Below are 14,854 nucleotides of genomic sequence, written 5' to 3'. Positions count from 1 at the left end.
CAGCGACAGTGATCCAACCTGTGTGTGCTTTTTTTCTCCCAGAATTGAGCCTGGAAATAAAGTTCGGAAAAAACACCACCCGTGAATCCCTTGTTTTGCAGGTGACCCAGGGTGCCCAACCCGACTCTGCCTCAGAAAACACCAAATCACTGTAAATGGTATCAATCCTGTTTGGTCTTACTGAGCTGGCTGATGCTGGGCACTTCAGAGGGGTCAAAGGTCAGTTTGAAGTAGGGCTGTGTCCTCTTGGCGAGCCCATCCTCTTCCTGTTTCACACAGATCTCATCGGCCTGGAGGCGCTCCAGCTGGAAACTGGTGTCCTCCCATAATGCTCTGAGGTGAGGCAGCGGCTCTCTCAGCACTTCCTGTCCATCCACACGAACACTGACCTAAAAGACAGGTGAGGGGAATCAACGGTCATCACAGATGAGATGAATCTTGTGAAGACACACTGAGATCGATGTCTCACCACTGCCTCTGGTCCGAAGCCACAGGTTCTGCCGACGCGATGGCACTGCACGCCTGCGTCGCTGTATCTCTGACACACTGTTTCTACATCGAGCTGTGAAACCTCCAGAACCAAACCCAGCTCCTCGCTGAACAACAGCTCCACGACTGTGGAGACAGAGAAGCAGCAAAGACACAGCATGAGTTCATGATTACAGTCACAGGCTGTATAAAGAAGGTGAACGTAGCCTGCAGGTCTGAGAAGGTGCTTTAAACCTGCATTGTTTCTAATGGCCAGCAGGGGGCGACTCCAGTGGCTGCAAGAGGAGTCAGACTGTATTTATGAGAAGATGACCCTACTTCTCACTCGATTTATTACCTCAGTAAACATGTTCCTCATGAGTTTATGGCCACAATCACTAGTTTCAAGTCTCAATACAGCATGATGTTCATTCTTTAAACTACGGTACCATTTAAAGCTGCACTAAATCTTACACACTGTTCGTTTGGAAAAAAAGGAGACAGGACGGGTGCGCTTTAGGGCATGGCTACCTTGTGATTGACATGTCACTACCATGGCGACATGTCAATCAGGATGGAGCTGTAGTTGAATTAATGGCATCGGCCTTTGGATTTAAAACCTTTTTGTTCTCTGAAGTATCTCAGTAGGCAGCGGCCTCTGGATTTACCGTGGTCAGGACAGTGTGGTGCTGTAAGTCACTAAACTCTGACGCACAGATTCACTCCTCTGAGCTCCAACGTACTGTACATACTTCATAGACTTTTACAGACTGCACCGTTAACATATCTGCAGGCCCAATTGTTTTATTGTTCAATGCACTTCATTCCCAACAGTTTGTTAATGCACTGAAATTACAAACTTTTTTGAAGTGTCTGGTTACTATATGGTGATTGTGAATATTATCTTTACAGAGAGGCATCAGGATTTCGGATGATATTGTAAGTCCTTTCACACCAGAAAATTAGTATCCGGATCATAAGCATTTAAGACATCTTATCTATGGTTAATGGTCCTTTCACTGTCATTTACAAGCACGCTACAGTTATCTTGTCTGCTTGGTTGCTCTGGTAATTAAAGGGGAACTAATGTTTTTCAGACATGTTCTGGATGAGCCGTTTGAATTTGATGAGCGCCCGTATTTATTTGAACACGGAGTACACGGAGTACACGGACGCAGAGCTAATTGAAACTGAAGAGCAGACGAGGAGAGAGAGGGAGCAGCAACAGGCAGAGGAACATGTCTGAATCCAGCTAAAGGTAAACACAAACGTTCATTTCTCCTTTCCGTTATGTTGTCAGATAATTATACTAACAATCCGAGCCTATCTGTGTGAAAAAAATGCACTTTTAGTGGACGTATTTTGACGTTGTTTGACGCTGTCTGAGTGCCCTATTATTTAATATAGCGCACGCTCACGGGCTGCAGGCAGGTCAGCCCTAGCTTCATACTGGAGACATGTCACATATTGAACATCCTATCACTCATTTAGACAAAAGGAGATCAGAAAACAGGGCCCAGGTTGAAAAAAACATTAGTTCCCCTTTAAGGCAGTATGAGCCAACTGTGAGAGGGTTGTCCGTTTATCTCTGTTTTAATTTTTGTCATTTATTTTCTTTATACATATTTGTGTATCTTTCAGATATGTTGTTTTCTTACTTTTGCTGTATCATTTACCGGATGTTTTGTACATGTTCACTTTGTCAGTTTAAAAACAAACAAACAATCAGTTTGTCATATCAGCAGAAATTAGCATGTTGGCCGATTCCGATATTTCATTCCTAAGCCAAGATCAGCTGATACCAATGACATGACAATATCATCGTACATCCCTAGTAGCAATGCTCATCCTCTGCTCTAAATACTGTCACTCATGGCTGCAATAATCCAAGATCGCCAAAGTCAAGGCTTCAAACGTTGAGTCCATAAACTGAGGTGACATCACGCTGGCTACGTCTACTTCTTCCATACTGTCTATGATTACAACTACACACTTTCACACACATCAGCTCACTAACCTCCAGCTCCTTGTGACGACAGCTCAACGTCAATCCCACGATTTCCAGCAAACGCCATCTCTAACAAGCAGGAAATGAGGCCTCCATCGCTGATGTCATGTCCTGCAGTCAGCAGACGATCTGAAAGAACAGGAATCTCTCATTCTGATTCACTGACTACAAAGATAACTTTAACAGTGTGCTGTGCTGTCAATGTAATTTCATCATTACTCAGCAGGTAATGTGTCAGAAGAGAGAAGAGCCACCAGGTCCTGCTCCTTTTTATTAACCAACACTACTCAGTTAAACCACTAGGTGGCAGTGTGTCACAGTCCAAATCTGTTCGGAGAATAAACTGAATATGAAAATGAAGCTGAGGAAAAGTTTGCCCACAGAGCATCACAGTAAACAATGCTTTAACTTTCTCCTCCTCCGTGGCAGGTAGCTCTCTGCCTGCGAGTGCATGCTGACCGTGTATGAGTGTCTGTGTGGTGTTGAAGCAGGCAGTCAATAGCTCTGGCTGCTCCAGGTCAGGAGAGCAGTCTCCCAGCTGGCTGAAGCACTGAGCCAGGGCAGAGCCTCCCAGACGATGACGGCCTGGACTGAGAGGAACCCACAACAACACGCCTGCAGACAGAGGACAAAGGGTCAGAGTCTGTTACTGAGGAGTGTGTGTGGAATGTGTGTGCGTGGTTGCTGGAGAGAGATGTGTGCAGCCTGGGTGAAATGAGGATATTTCAAATTCAGAAGTTGTATTTCTGCCAAGAATAAAACTTTTCATAACTATGAAAACAGAACAATCTCACATATGCTCTGATTATAACTGAGTCTGTGTGTGTGTGTGTGTGAAGGCTCAGACACACTGAGACCACCTATTGTCTTAAATGACCCAACACCCACTAAAAACATTATGAGGCGCACAAACTGACCTTGTTTCAGTTTTGTAACATCAAATGAGGCTCCAGTGACCAAAGCTATTGTTTCGATGAACTTATCCTGTTCATCATTTCATTCGCTCTGACCAAGATGGCGCTTATAAATGGTGACATGATGCTTATTTACTTACCATGTGTCTTTTTATCTGTTTTAAAGAGCCAATATAAGAGCCAATAAATCATTCTATTCATTTAGTTTGTTTACTGGCTGTGTACTGATACTATGGCAACAGCTGACGGCTTTTTTTGTTTTCTTGTCACATTGTATAACTGTCTTTGTTTAAGATAATTGTATGGATTGAACCTGAGACAGTAAAAATAAAAAAGCGAGGGAAATAAAAAAAGACAGCTGACGTTAGCTTAGCTTAGCTTTAAACTTTATAAACAATATAAGCAGTGCTAAAACAACGCCCACTGCCAATGGATACTTCTATAGATCTTAGTCACTGTGTTGTCACATGTCAGATACTAAAATAAAAGCCTAAACCCTTGGTAGTTACGTTAGCATAACAGACCCACCCCATATCATCTATTCTATATGAATGTTTACTGGTCTTTGAACTTAACTTGCTACATAAAGCTAACAACAGCCATTATTTAACGTAGTACAGAGTTATAATCAGCTGTACATCATGTGATCTCCATCAATAGATATGCATATGTACGCACAATCTGTTGGGAACTGAACAAGATTTGGGATCTGGAGTGTTCTGGTTTCTGTTTGTAGTCTGAGTAGTATACACGGTAACACTTTACTTGAAGGTGTCTACATAAGAGTGACATGACTGGGGCGTCCATAGCGTAGTGGATAGTGCCGGCGCCCCATATACAGAGGCGCTGCCTCGCTGCAGCGGTCGCTGGTTTGACTCCGGCTCGCAACCATTTGCTGCATGTCATCCCCCCACTCTCTCTCACTCCCCCATTTCACTCTCTCCTGTCAATTAAAGGCAAAAGCCCAAAAAAATAATCTTTAAAAAAAAAAAGGAGTGACATGACACTGTCATGAACATTATGTACATGTCATAAACGTGTATGACTGCTGTCATTAAGTGTCATTCAGTTTTTGTAATGACAAGCTGACATTGTTTGGGATGTCCTGATTATGACAACTTGACATTAATCAAAGTGACATTGCCAGAAGTTGTCTTTGTCATGACAAGTTGACATTAAATTTGTTTGGGATGTCCTTATAATGACAACTTGACATTAACCAGGATGACATTACCAGAAGATGTCTTCGTATCAATCATTATGTCAACTTGTCATAAGCATAAAAAGAGGTGCATTTATTGTTAATGTCAAGTTGTTATGACAAAGACATCTTCTGGTAATGTCACTTTGATTAATGTCAAGTTGTCATAATCAGGACAACCCAAACAATGTCAGCTTGTCATTACAAAAACCGAATGACACTTAATGACAGCAGTCATAAAAGTTAATGACATGTACATGATGTTCATGACAGGTTCATGACCGTGTCATGTCATAGTTATGACAGTGTCATGTCACTCTTATGTAGATACCTTCAAGTAAAGTGTTACTGTATAGACCAATCCCGTTTGAGCGGCACGTAAACAGTCAGTGTGGAGAGGCAGAACGCTTTGGACTTAATGCAATCTCTGCACCCACCGGCTATAGTCTGATGATGATCTAACTTTGTATTAATTAGTTTTATTTCTCTACGATCAAATGCAGATATGTGTTTATATAGATCAGCCAAAATGACCAGCACACAGAAGAGGAGGTCTTGGCCCAGATATCTGCGAGGTCAGGGGTCGGCCACGTTTGACCCAAGGAGGTAATAAAAATCTGTCTGGAGCCGCTGATCATATCTGAGCATTATAGCGAAGGTAACATGGTCTACTGAGTCTAAATTATCCTAACAACATCACTAACAGGTCTTAATCAGCATCCATCATGTTTCACCACAAGGTGGCTGCTTGTAGTACTAGTACTTTAACTTTGCAGTGTTAGTGGTGACAGTAAATGAATATGTCCATGCACCATTAAAGAGACTTTTCCTTTTGGATTTGAAACCCAAAGCAAGATTGGTGAGGGAGACTCAAGACTCGCCACTGCTACTCAGGTTTAGCACAATCTAGAGGAAAAGCACCAGGAAGTAGATGTATGAGGCACATTTTAGATGAAATGTTACAACATTTGAATATTTTGGTGTGCAGGCTATAAATGTTTACAACTGAAGAATGTAAGAATCACTTCATTGGTATATGAACATTTAAATGTTAAAAACATAATCACAGGAGCTACAGAGCAGGATGTGTCTCTGGAGCTGCAGGTTGCCTTCCCCTGCACTAGGTGCACTGGAACCTCTGAATATTGGCTGTTGCCCCCAGAGGCCGACTGTCATCAGACCGACAGCTGATGGGTTCAGAGTTTGTGCTTTATGTGACTTTCACCCACTTGGAAGGAAAAATAAAAGATGAAATGAGCTGGCTGGTCCCCAGTGGCTTTACAGCTTTTCTACTGCCATCCAACTGACAAAAGCAGCAGCACACACCCTCCTGCCTCATATATATATGTGTGTGTGTGTGTATGTGTACACACTGATCAGCCAAAACATTCAAACCACTGACAGGTGAAGTGAATGACTTTTAATGTATATATATATATATATATTTATGTAATATTACTGGTAGCTGGAGAGGTGCTTGTTCACCTCCTGGGCACTGCCAAGGTGCCCTTGAGTGAGGCATTAAACCTCTCCTCGCTCTGACATCTTTCTATATAATGCATGTATAGGTCCTGTTGGTGAATGTGTGTATTTCCGGCCTGAGTATGTGACAACAGAGTGAAAAAAAATTGAATCTCTCCTCAGGGATTAATAAACTCTTAAAATCTTCTTCCTCTTGTAACCAAAATCCTGCTGATTCTGTGGTTGTACATTTTCATATATCATGACTCAAACAGAAATGTACCGAGCGTTAATGGAGGAACCTGTAACCTCTGTGGTGCTGCCATTTCACATCTGATGGCTGCAGTGCGCCACAGGAGCATCAAGTGACGTGCATCGAATGAGGCAAATCAATTATTGCTTTCAGTACATCTGGGCCTTTAGAAAGAAATACCTTTTCCATCTGGGTCTTCGAGGTCGGGCGTCACAGTGGCTGTGATGTCAGGACAAACAGCATATGCTGAAATAACCAGAGCACCTGAAACAGAAGCAGTGGAAGAGCTGAGCTTAATGAAGACACATACACAGATGCATGTAAACACACACACACACACACACACACACAGGGACACACAGTGAGTGTACCTGGAGCTTTGACCGTCTCTTTCCCCACTCTAGCGGCCATACTCAGAGAGTCCTTGCCCCCGTCGATGGCCACTCCCAGCTGACCCATGACCTCACACATGGCTTTGCAGGCCTCCCACAGGCAGGCTCCCTCACCAGGCAGCTTAGCAGCCCACATCCAGTTACCACTACACTTCACATCCTGAAAACACACACCACATTTACCAGAATTTATTTAAAAAAAGGAAAAATAAATCATCACCAATTCCAATCTGAAGTGGACTTCAACAACAGAGATATTTCATACTGTAGAGACTAAAGTACGCTCTTGAACAGGACCATTATGTGCAGTATTTTGATTTGTCCTATCTGTGCTTCTCCTCACACTCTTCGTCAGCCTCTCACCTTCAGAGCTGTGACTCTGGCAAACACCAAATTGGTCAGAGCTTCTCCAACAGCCATGCGAGCCCCAGCTGTGGGACACACCAGCCCTTTAATTGGCTGCTCTCCGATGGCAGTGGCTGCTCCCTCCAGGCTGAACGGTGACAGAGCAACAACGGCTACGTCGGCCAATGGGGTGTGAAGAGGGCCGACGCATTGTTGCTGGGCAACCAACCCAGTAACAGACCGGTCCACCTGAGGGAGGGAGGGAGGGAGGGAGGGAGGGAGTGAAGACACGGAGAGTCACAAAGTGTCTGCACAAATGTACCTCTAAAGACAGAGAGGATGGAGAACACACCTTGTTGGTCAGGTAGCGTTTGGACGCCACGGCGGGCAAACGTAAAACTCTGTCCAGCGCATCTTTGACTTTCAGCCCCGCAGGAAGAGCCAGAGGCTGATGGGTGGAGGCCAGATGCTCCATCTTAAACACCTTCTGTGGCATCTTCCCCAGAACCCACTCCAGCTGCAGGTCAACAGGACGGCGCCTCCTGTCGGCTTCATCACCGCTGCCTCCCTCATCATCCACCAGCACAATCTGTAGCAGAAATTAAGACCGAAATAAACACAAATGATGCTGATCTTGGTACTTACGGATACCAACCGAATTCTGTTTGTACTACGGCGTACTGATTCATGTTTAATTAATATCTGCCAAAAGAAAGAGTGCACCTGGGTTCAGCAAGGAGGCAGAAGCACTCTTTGTATAATTAGGAAAGAGCAGAATCGCTTGTTGACTACTATTTCTGTAGGCTCAAAACAAAAATGTAGTTTTTGAACAAGCTGCAAAGTACCTATAAAGGGTATGACTGGGTTGTAGTGTGATACTTGAGCTTATATGACCCAGCCAACAACCACTGATCATTAAAGCGTACTGATTTGCGCAGAGGATGTGCTTTTATTGACTTGATCCAGGCTGAAACGTGCCTTGCCGTCTCCAGTGATGTTTCCCACAAAGTCAACGGGACACTTCTCCCTCTGACACACCCTCTCCAGGAAGCTCCTGTCAGATGGACGGAGCAGCAGGGCGTTGCTCTCCTGATACTCTGCCCCCCACAGCTCCAGCACACTCAGTGTGGGGTCACCTTTCTATAAAACAAAGATGGAGGGAAAAGTAAACAATAAGAGGAAACAATCGGAGTGAAATAAAATGAGAAGCAGCAGAATGTGTCTGGAGACGTGTTCATGTGCTCATTACCTTGAATCTACTGCAGTAGATTACAGCTCCCGCTGGCTCACTGAGCTCCTTAAGCACATTACCTGAAGATGCCAATGTGATTCAACATGTTCATTTTTGTCTCATCATCAAAGCTTTACATAAATCATGAAAAGAGCCCATGTCTCACACCATTTCCTCCCGCCCCCTGATCATGGATACTGCAGATTGGGTTCCCGCTGCTTCTTTCCAAACACGCCCTGAGAGCACGATTCATCTTCTGCTCCATCTCGGCGTCTCCCCTCTGCACTGCACCCAGATCTCTGTCACTGGAGTTGTCCCCCTGGACCTGCAAACCAACATGTATTTCAACACACCGAAACATCAGGTGAGGTCACTGCTGTGTGATTTACTGTAGCACCCGTACTTGTACAGAGGAGGCCGCTCCTCCTCCCACGCCGATCCTGTACACCGGCCCTCCGATCTTCACCACTTCCATTCCTGATCGACAAGTAGAGCAGAGGAGCAGAGAGACGCCGTGAGTCATTAATGGATGTGTGTAAATATAGCCGCAGCATCGATTAAACACATTCCACACACACACACACACTGAGCTAAAACATTACCGGCCTCCGCCTCTTCTTTCTTTATGTGTGTGTCTTCAATAGAGCCCAGACCACCGCTGAACATGATTGGCTTAATCCACTCTCGCCGCTCTCCATTAGCCAGCCGCATGCCGAAAGAACGAGCAAAACCTGAGGGGAGGGAATCAGAACAATTAAATATCAATCGGTCCATCTGTAGACTGAAAACAGAGATAACATCATTTATCAAGTTGAAACCACCAAGATGCCAAAATGTCTTTGTTATTCTCCGTTTTATTTTATAGAAACTATCTGTGTTTTCTGACAAATAATGAAACTAAAGAACTGATCCTGGCACCACTGTTCTTAAGGCTTTCTACACAACATAATTCGCCTATGTTCTAAGAATAAATTAATTGATGCATTGTCCCTCACAGCAAGAGGGTTCCTGGTTCAAACATGGGGTGGAGGGTTCAAACTCCAGGGTGGGGGAGTCCGTCTGTGTGGAGTTTGCATGTTCTCCCTGTGTCAGCGTGGGTTTCCTCCAGGTGCTCCAGCTTCCTCCCACAGTCCAAAGACATGCAGGTTAATTGGTGACTCTAAATTGTCCGTAGGTGTGAATGTGAGTGTGAATGGTTGTCTGTCTCTATGTGTCAGCCCTGTGATAGTCTGGTGACCTGTCCAGGGTGAACCCTGCCGTGACCCTCAACAGGATAAGTTGTTACAGAAAATCAAAAATGAATTTACTCTAAGGACGCATTCACACCAGGATAGTCCGGTGGACTTGGTTCGATTGGGTGGTGAATGATGAAAAATTTCACACCTTCATTTGGTTTGGTTCACTTTCACACTGCACTTTTTAAAGCGGACCAAACTGCCTGGACAACGTCACGCAATAACAACAGCTGCTCGTTTGGGGGCGGTATTGCCCGAAACAACCACTGACCAGGAAGAATAAAAAGCACGAGGAAGAAGAAAACCTGGCTCATCGATTGGCCACGACCGAAAACGGAAATCCATTGTGGGTAGTCACAAGCAACTGCGACATATAGTCCTCTGACCATGTATCAATAAGCGCCTGCACCTCCTCACGACTCCTCGTCTGCCCACGAGACATTTTCCAACCTTTTCTTTTTTTTCTGCTTCTCCTGGTTCGCGCTGTTGGCTTTGTATTTTTCTACCCAAAATGCACTGCACTGTACGTCACTTCCTCTCTTTGGCTGGCTGGATAGTCCTTTTGCACTTCCCACTGCAAGCGAACCACACCAGGGTTCACTTGCAAGTGAACCGAGACCCCCAGTTTTCAAGTTGACCAGGGTTCCCTCGTTTGGTCCGCACTAGGGATGGGTCACGATTTTCAAATTTTCGAATAGTCGTTTTATTTTGAAAAATCGATTTTTTAATGTGACTATTACTATTCGCCGTCTTATTTCCCCCCTTTATTTGACATGCAATTCAGCTCCTAACCGCACGAGGGCAGTCTAGGATTGCTACAGTGGTGTGAGATGGGCTACCAGCTAGTTTGATGCTCTTTTACAAACAGGAGAAACATGCAGACTACTACAGTCATCAAAAAGTTCCGTGTGGAACAACTTCGACAAAATAAACGAAAATAAGGTGCAGTGCAAACTCTGTGAGGCAAAGCTTGCGTATCACAAGTCTACAACAAGTATGCAAAGTCATTTGAGAGCGAGGCACGCAGGAGGGGGCGAGGGACCCTACGGCCGGGCTCAGCGGCGCGACACGTCTGCAGCGCGAGTCCCGTAGCAGCTCGCCCCCCTGTTAATCAATTACAGCGGCTCCACCGGCAACGGGAGCAGCGCGACAACCCCCGTCTGTCGCGTGACAACTTTCTATTTTACGCGGCTCTTCTATTTTTGTCGCGCTACGCTCCCCTACGCGACCCTCCAGCAGATAAAAACTACATGAAATAGTGAGCTAAACGAGCACAATGTGTTTTTAAATGAATAAACCATTATCAGAGGTGATATGACTTTTTTTCATGCATTTACCCATGTTTATCCGTGACATTGTGTAAATGTCCGTGGCGGATTCGAAAAATCGTCGAATAGTTGCCATGATTTTCGAATAGTGTTTTTGCTTGTGCTGCCCATCCCTAGTCCGCACCAGAGTTCGAAGGATCTATAAATATATATATATGAAATAGTAAAAGTTAATAACTAATTGATAAAATAAATGTATTTTAAAACGTGCTCTTCTGCTCTGATGCAGCGGTCTCTCTGCCTGAAGTCACAGGCACAGCTGTGTAACAATGTCCTGCCCACAGCCCCCACTGATATTATTTTGCGCGACAGACGCTTCATATAATAACATAACAATATACTATTTATGGTGTTATTTCATCGTGTCATTTCTGTCTCTACATGGTCACGTGTTAACAATTCTCATCTGCTCTCTGTATCGCGCACGGCAGAGTTCCGCCACCCACACAGGTGAGCACGCTAGAGTGGCTCGGGCCGCATTTTCCTGACCAAACCTGACCCCGAGCCCGGTGCAGTTTGTCAGCTGACAAAGTTATTGAAATGGACAGTGTGTAAATAACCATCAACAGACTGCTGTTACGCACAGACAAACACGCTGCTCGCACAGCAGCTCAGTACGGCACTCATGCTGAGCTTGTGTTGCGTTCAGGCGTTGTCACGTAAATAACAACTTCCAACACTTAAATAGGTCATAGCACAAAACAGCAGCATGTCAAGTGACTTTTTACTTTATTATATTCAATAAAATTGTATGTTCCTAAATCTTGAGACACCTCATATGTAAGCTAGACAGACATTTCACCTGCTCATTACTGTGCACACATGTACTGTATGTACTTAGTCCTAAAGAGCCCTTCTGGTGCCAGTAGATACATAGAAACATCCCAGCAGGCTGTGCTTTGCAAGCATACAAAAAAGTTTCACGCATGTGAAAATTATTTTTCATGCGTGTGCTTCACCTCCGCTGCTACAACTCCATCCTAGGGGAAACACTGCTGTGTGCGTTTTGTGCAACAGGTGGATGTGGTAGTCTACTGGTAGAGTAGAGAGAGAGCTAAGTAGCGTTGAAGTAGAGTAGAGCAGGGCAGAGAGATGGAAGCAAAATATATTAAACCCGGTGTTAATACAGCAGAACTGGAGAGAGGGGTGAAAAATAAATAGAGGTGGGCATGGCTCAAGTAGGGCGCAAAATTATAGACGGAGAACGATTGACAAATTTTTCACTTTAAGCCCTGACACTGTCATTTTTGTGTAGGAATTAAGCTACAATACATGACATATGTTGTTTTAATTAATAAATACAGTGTGAATAAAGATTACATAACATAAAAATAACTGCAGTCTTTGTTATTTGATAGCCGCTTAAATTAAACAATTTTTATAGGGCAAGTAAAAACTGACTTCGGGCAAGTAGATCTCTGACCAACTTGCCCGACCGGGCAAGTGAAAAAAAACCTTAGCGTTGAACCCTGCAAACATACGGCCCGGGGGCCAGAACCAGCCCACCAAAGGGTCCAATCTGGCCCTCGGGATGACTTTGCACACCTAATGTTGATGCACATGTGAAGGCTGAGAGGTTTCAGGGGCAAGTTAACCAGTGAGCAGATGCTACCTCAGAGTGTGTTGACCTCACCCAAAATATATACTTTAATAATTAAATTAATATCATCATCTAGTGGACTAAAGGCCCTAAATTACGACTATTGGTCGACTAGGGAAATTCTTAGTCAGGGGCAGCCCAGGAGTCTATAAATATCTTTTTAGTAAAATCACACTTCGTATATCTTTACAGTAAACCTCAGCATGCTTCAGCAGGGTTTGATACCTGACAGGACAGGTTCTCCAAACTTGTTGCCGTAGTCTGAGGCTCCATCACTGGCCTCGATCGCCACCTGCAGCGGAGGAGCAAAGCTGGAAGGATACTCCCAGCCCTCTCCTTCAGGCTCCCACGGGAGAACGTAGCCTGGAGCGACAGACAGTGAGGAATGACGTATCGTTATTAACCATCGCACATTTCAAGCGAGGAAAATGAAGCACGCTGTTTTGCAGACCTGGTATGTGCAGGTTGCCGAAGCAGTATCCTGCAGTGCCGGCGATGATGTGGCCTCCCTTTCCAGCACTCTGCACATCTCTGATACGACCTCCAGTCCCTGTGGTGGCGCCGCTGAAGGGTGCTACACCTACAGGTCACATGGGAGTGTTTAAGATTTTTTAACGCCTCCACAGTGAACAGAGAATCCAAAAAAGGCCAAGATGGATTCTCCACTCACCATGAGTTGATGTAAAGTGATCATTTAGTGGGTGTGTATTCCTTTAAGTTGTAAGCAAACACAATGTCTTGTGCGTTCTGACCTGTGGGGAAGTTGTGTGTCTCTGCTGTGAAGATGACGTGTCTTAGCGAGTGCCGTGTCTCATACGAGCTGGCCTGGGATGGATCTTTTGGGTAAACACACTCCAGCTCCATCCCTTTGATACCACTGGACACACACACACACACACACACATTTCACATTGAGTCAGTGTGAACAGAAACACGCACGCACACACACACACACACACACACACACACACACACACATTTCACTCCAACCTGCTGTTGTCACAGAACTTGATGACGTTGTTCTGGTTGCTGTGCCGCTGTGTGTCCATTATAAGACTGAAAAGAGTCTCCTCCTGCTCGTGCCCGTCGATCTCCATCCGCCCCCGGAAGAACCAGTGACGACTGTGCTCGCTGGGACACCGGGTGCAAAGAAAACATTGGAGAATAAAAACACAGGAACAAAAACTACAGAGCCAAGCAACAAGCATGACACAAAGAAGCCCCGCTAATCTGCTGGCTGCAGACAGACCCCACCTGTTGGACTGGGCCAGGTCAAAACACTCCACACTGGTGGGGTTCCTGTTAATCCTCTGGAACATGGCTGTGTAGTAGTCCAGATCCCAGGAGTCAAAGGCCAGACCTGTGTTAAGAGCAACACACATCAGGACATCTTGCTACCTTGGATCTTGTTCTTTTTCTTCTTGTATAATTATTGTAAACAGCACTGCAGACGTCACCCCACACAGATGTTTGCACTCATTTAACACTGGCCGGGACGCTAAATTAATCAATCAACAAACACACACACACACACACACACACACACACACACACACACACACACACTAAACTCTGGTAAACTGCTCCAGTATTGAACAAGACTGCTGCAACATACTAAAAGTGTTTTTTTTGTTGCCACTGACAGGCTCGGATTATTTTTCCAAGTGTCTGACAACATTAGGGAAAGGGTCCCTACAGAGGTCGACCTTTTTATTTAAGAGTAAGATCCTTTTTGTTTAGCCAAGAACAGCTCCTAAATCGCCATCACCAAACTCTCCAGAGTCCATTTAAAAGAAAACGGTAATTTTACCATCGTAAAACACACTTTATTCAAAGAAATAAAATACATAAATCTCTTAATTCGCTCTGTTCGATGAGATCATATTGTGGCTCTACGCACGCTAAAATGTCTGGTGGGTGTGGCGATAACAATTTCAGTTTCTAGTTAAACAAAAAGGATCGCACTCTTTAACACAAAGCTCTATCTCTGTAGGGATCCTTCCATAATGTTGTCAGACACTTACAATGACAATATGAGCCTGTCAGTGACAGAAACAACATTTAAAGTGGACGTACGTGCTCTGAGTGGTTACACTGCAGCCTTCATCACCACTGCTCTCACTCAATACTGGACTAGTTCCAAAACTAGGGATGCACCGAATATTCGGTAACCAAATATATTCGACCGAATATTGCAAAAAAACACAAATTCGGTATTCGGTGGAATAAGTGAAAAGCAAGGCTGAATAATGGTATTCGGTGGAATAAGTGAAAAGCAAGGCTGAATAATAGCGCTGTGTTTTGATAACGCAATCAAACAGCGTGCAGTGACGGACGGAGTAAAATGTCGGCAGTGTGGCGATATTTTACTCCGTCCGTCACCGCACTCGCATTTGCGACTAAAAATAGTTTTGTGCG

General features: G+C 44.6%; 1 protein-coding gene across 1 annotated transcript in view; it reads right to left on the bottom strand.

Moving 5' to 3' along the window:
* pfas (phosphoribosylformylglycinamidine synthase) overlaps positions 1-14,854 on the bottom strand; it is a 29,059-nt gene that overhangs the window by 5,829 nt on the left and 8,376 nt on the right. The window contains exons 6-23 of the mRNA XM_050054291.1: positions 13,691-13,796; positions 13,427-13,567; positions 13,189-13,313; positions 12,888-13,016; positions 12,662-12,799; positions 8,876-9,004; positions 8,677-8,750; positions 8,442-8,598; positions 8,292-8,353; positions 8,021-8,182; positions 7,395-7,631; positions 7,061-7,291; positions 6,677-6,857; positions 6,486-6,569; positions 2,936-3,091; positions 2,486-2,605; positions 470-615; positions 182-389 (exon numbers count right to left, since the gene is read on the bottom strand). Coding sequence (XP_049910248.1) covers positions 182-389; positions 470-615; positions 2,486-2,605; positions 2,936-3,091; positions 6,486-6,569; positions 6,677-6,857; positions 7,061-7,291; positions 7,395-7,631; positions 8,021-8,182; positions 8,292-8,353; positions 8,442-8,598; positions 8,677-8,750; positions 8,876-9,004; positions 12,662-12,799; positions 12,888-13,016; positions 13,189-13,313; positions 13,427-13,567; positions 13,691-13,796 — 2,586 coding nt within the window. The remainder of the gene's footprint in view (positions 1-181; positions 390-469; positions 616-2,485; positions 2,606-2,935; positions 3,092-6,485; positions 6,570-6,676; positions 6,858-7,060; positions 7,292-7,394; positions 7,632-8,020; positions 8,183-8,291; positions 8,354-8,441; positions 8,599-8,676; positions 8,751-8,875; positions 9,005-12,661; positions 12,800-12,887; positions 13,017-13,188; positions 13,314-13,426; positions 13,568-13,690; positions 13,797-14,854) is intronic.

The sequence above is a fragment of the Epinephelus moara genome, chromosome 10, assembly GCF_006386435.1.
Source record: "Epinephelus moara isolate mb chromosome 10, YSFRI_EMoa_1.0, whole genome shotgun sequence".
NCBI classification, from domain to species: Eukaryota; Metazoa; Chordata; class Actinopteri; order Perciformes; family Serranidae; genus Epinephelus; species Epinephelus moara.
This window is presented reverse-complemented; position numbering and strand designations above follow the sequence as displayed.